Here is a 5,000-nt window from a genome sequence, read left to right on the forward strand (position 1 = left end):
TACATACCCTCACACAAATATTATATATATATATATAATATATATATATATATATATATATATATATGTATATATATGTATATATACTGTAAATATTATACACTATACATACAAATACATACACATATATATATATATATATATATATATAATATATATATATATTATATATAAAATATATATACATATATATATATATATATATATATATATATTTATATATATATATATATATATATATATATATATATATATATATATATATATATATATATATATATATATATATATAGACAGGAAGAAACAGAATGAGAGAAAACGCATTTGGATGAGAATGAAATGTACAGAGACAGAACATAAAACATATACTAAGCAGAACAAGCTCTAGTGGCGATGAAGTTTGACGAAATTTGCCAAAACTGTCTCGTCTCAAACACGATTGTAGAACAAACTTCACGAAACTTAACAGCTTTCGAAGCCCACTTAGAGAAATGGCTGAACAACCTTATTCGGAAGTAATTGCCTTCAAGAAACAATGCTAGAATAAGCAAGTGAAGTATGCATTCTAGAATGCTATAGTATGTGAGGATGGTAGATTTATACAACGTTATAGAAATTCAAAACACTTTCATTTTTGACATATAAAACTCGTTAAAAACTGCATAATGGAAAGGAGTAAAACTTGGCTTTAAGTTAACATGGTAATACCACATTTAATGAATTGTATTAGTTTTTTGGGGGGGTTTAAGTTGATCTTTTATAGATAGTAACCCCTAAGGGTTTTCGCGGGTCGTTATCTACGACTAATATTTCTTTGGGGTTATTATCTTTATGATATTTACATTCCTTTGTTTATGTTTTTACAGTCATCCCAAACGGACTTGTGCTAAACACGCCTTTGCAAAGGTGGGATACATACACCGCCATCTTGAATTCAAGATGGCGGTGATACATACCGGGTTAAAACCCTTAGGGGTCACTATCTATGAAAGATCCGCATTATTTACAGAAACAAAAATAGTGATTTCCACATTTATGAAAATCTTGTGCCATGACTCTCGAAGATCGTTACCAAAATTTCCATTCTCTATAAAAATACTAGTTTGGAATCTTTACAAAACATTAAGTAATGCAAGATCTTTCCGAATTCTTGGGAAAAAGTTGGATTTAAAAACCATGGCACTGGATGTGAAATTTTCCGATTTCCATTTTAAAATAGAAATCAATTTAATAATTTTAAAAAGATCAGCCGTCCGTATATTTAAAAAAAAGTAAATTCTAGCTATTGAAAAAGACAAACTTTTTCACAGAGAGCAAAATGACACATATATAATTCAATGAATAAATTAAATATAAGATTACTGTGGTATGTTGGACATGTAATTGATTTTCTCCACTATAATATTAGGTTACGGTAATTGTAAGTAAGGTTAGGTTAAGGTGCCAGGTTGCATAGTGAAGGTTAGGTTACAGAATTTATAGCACCCTTATATGAACTCTGTAAATTGTTAGGTTATTGCATATGTTAAATTAGGCTAAAAATGTTAAATTATGACACCCATATGTCAAATTAAATTAAGGTTTATATTTGGTGCTTTCAAAAGATTTCGGGGGTTATGGGATCTTGAATATCAGATTAGGTTAGGGGGTTAGGTTAACCGGTTTCACATGTTAATGTGATTAGGGAAATTAAGTTACAATACCTTGCTTACAGCTCTAAGTTACGGTACCCGTACGTTTGGATAAGTTAGGTCAGATTAGGTTAGGGGGTTAGGTTAACCGGTTTCATATGTTAATGTGGTTAGGGAAATCAAGTTACAATACCTTGCTTAGAGCTCTAAGTTACGGTACCCGTACGTTTGGATAAGTTAAGGAAGGCTAAGGTTATATATTAGAGTGGTGACCAAATAAACGAAAGTGAAAGAGAAAAAAATAACAATGAAAAATATCAAAATCCTGATACTCTCACGATAAATACAAAAGGAAACTACACGATCATACGCATACATGTATACGCTCTCTCGGAAAACTCCGTCACCAAATGCAATGACACGAAGAAAATTCTCTGACCTGTGCTACTGATGTCAATTACGTTATTAAGCATTAGAGACCATGTAACTGTCACGCCACTCAAATTCGAATTTGTAGAAAGTAAGAACGGAATAAAAACCTAAGAAAAAAAAAAAAAAAAAACGGCGAGCTAGTGAAATGTTCGAAGGAAGATACGAAAACCGAACTTCGTTCTGGTAATGAACCGCGAACACTGCAAACGTTCCAGTCGACGTGCTGGACAATTTTACGCAGATGGCTAATGAAGAAATTGCTGAAGACTATACCATGTAATTAGAAACAGCTCTTCTAGAGTGTTGGCCAAAATCTTACACCAAGTGGTCAATATTGTACTCAATCACACACACACACACACATATATATAATATACATATATGTATATATAATATATATATAATATACATATATTGTACATAATATATATATATATATATATATATATATATATATAAAATACATGTAGGATATATATATATATAATGTACATATATATATATGTATATATATATATATAATATACTCTATATATGTATATATATATATATATGTATGTATATGTATATATATTATATATATATATATATATATATATATATATATATATATATATATATATATGTGTGTGTGTGTGTGTGTGTGCAACATAGTTTGCAACTACTAGTTTGACCCCAGTGTTGCTTACTTTCGAAAAAAAAATGACAGCACTATGCTGGAATGGGGTAGAATAGCAGCTCATTTGAAAATATTATTAATACTTATATTCTGTAACTGTGAACAGTAATTACTCCACGCAGCAATTAAGTTGTAGTAATGCCACTGCAAACTTTTTATTCATGAAGGGAATTTAGGGAACGGGTGAATTTTGTGAATGAATTTAGGATAAAAAATTTAAATATTTCTGGAAACTGTGATTCAAAATTTGCTTTAGCTGCTAAGAAATTTATTTTAAGAATCATTTTATGAAGATATGCGGTTCCGTCTTGGATACGTTCTGGTGGATTCAATTAAATATCAATGCTGAGTAACTGTCGCTAAATATAATGGACTCGATTTAAGAATCAAATTTTATAACCTTTATGATATTTTTGATAAATTACTTTTAAAACTGGAGTGATCTTTATGAATCCTTAAATATATTCACCTGAAGACAAAACTAATCTTCTTGACTGACGAATTCACTTTAGAAATAATTCTCTAATTTTCATTATCATGATCATGAATTCTATTCATGAGCATATTTTGCAAATTGAAATATGAAATGCAGTTATCTCAGTTTTCCATGTTTTTCCGCAAAATAAAGACAAACTAGAATATAAAATAATGACATTTTTATTTTTACAACACCTCCTATGACAAACATCCTATTAAAATTTGCCTTACGGAGGTACAATTTTCAAGATCCTACAGGCAATAAGTATCTTTAGTTGTGCCCAAGCTCCAGGGAACCAAACATGCATTCAAACATATACACACGTATAATTATACATATATGTATATATATATACATTTGCATAAATATATGCATATATATAACGATGGGGACTTGCCTCGACCTCTTATTGGATGAAAATTATGTATGTATATCTATATATACTATATATATATATATATATATATATATATATATATATATATAGATATACATATATATATATATATATAGTATATATATATATATATATATATATATATATATATACAAGGCAACCATTTTACCGAAGTCAAATCGAGTACCCGAGTAAGACCTCGAGGACTTAATAATGAAATAAATTGATGAAGAACAAATTTAAAGATGAATTAACAGAGGCTTCCTCAATGTAATACTTCTTTTCAACTTACGCACAACTGCTGCAGTAGATTACTCTCACCTTGGAATGTAGAAATGAAGAGAGAGAATATACATGGAAAAAAATTAACCGTAACCTCCACCAATATCCTCCTCCTTAACCCTTCCACCACAGAACCGTAGGAGGCAAAACGAAAAATGGAGAGTCTCTTCAGTCACTCGGAGACTTACCTCGAAGTCGAGCGTTGCCGTGTCATAGCTCTTGCCTCTGAAGGTGGATTCGGGTCCGAGAACAATCAGGCCCCTTCGCATACCGGTGGCCGTGTCGTATCTCGGCTATAAATACCGACGAGGGAAGAGGTGGGAAGGGATATGGATCAATAAAACGAAATAATAATAATGATGATAATGATAATGATCGGATAAACAATCACATGGAAATATTCAGGCAAAAACTATAAATAAAGGGCGCTTCTAAAGGCTTAAAAGAAATTAAATTTATGGAAAAATAATAAGGAGTGATAAAGTTTATGAGAATTGGCAAGCATACAGAACTAATCAAAGCTACTTTTAAAAAACTCAAAATGCTTGAATTTAAGAATAAAATAATGATGAATGATAAGATGGGAAGTGCAAAAGGAAGCTATAATAAAAATACATTAAAATGCAGGGGCATAAACACGTAAAAAAAGCTGTTAACAATTTTTAAAATACTTACTGTTAAAGGAAAAGAACGATTAAGGACAAAGAAAATAATTCAGAGTCGACCATTAGCCAATATGTATCAAAATTATCATTGCAAACTAGATAATTAGATCATGAAGTTATGAGACATTCCATTTAGAATTTGAGCTCGGTTCATGGTATAGATATTTTTAAATAGCTCTACTGTGACGTATTTAAGATTTCCTTCGCAAACCAAGACAATTCAGCAAATTTGGGACGTTGTTTACACTACCGTATATATGCATAGGTATTAGCCCACGGCACATATATAATGTATATACATACATACATACACACACACAAATATATATAAAAGGAACCCATAAAAACACCAAAACATAGAAAGTAAGTACTCCTGAAGAGAAGAGCAGCAGGCTCTGAAATATAAGTACTTACTTTCTACATTTTGGCGTTTTTA

General features: G+C 30.3%; 1 protein-coding gene across 4 annotated transcripts in view; it reads right to left on the reverse strand.

The window, feature by feature from the left end:
- Positions 1–5,000, reverse strand: part of LOC135209062 (atrial natriuretic peptide-converting enzyme-like) — a 1,031,477-nt gene that overhangs the window by 257,853 nt on the left and 768,624 nt on the right. The window contains exon 1 of one of the 4 annotated variants that reach the window (XM_064241638.1): positions 4,088–4,188. The exons of the other annotated variants lie outside the window; for them this stretch is intronic. Within the exon in view, the coding sequence (XP_064097708.1) occupies positions 4,088–4,168 (81 nt within the window). The 5' untranslated portion in view covers positions 4,169–4,188. Of the gene's footprint in view, positions 1–4,087; positions 4,189–5,000 lie in introns of those variants that run through there. 4 annotated transcript variants of the gene reach the window in all.

Source organism: Macrobrachium nipponense, chromosome 37, assembly GCF_015104395.2.
Source record: "Macrobrachium nipponense isolate FS-2020 chromosome 37, ASM1510439v2, whole genome shotgun sequence".
Taxonomy (NCBI): domain Eukaryota; kingdom Metazoa; phylum Arthropoda; class Malacostraca; order Decapoda; family Palaemonidae; genus Macrobrachium; species Macrobrachium nipponense.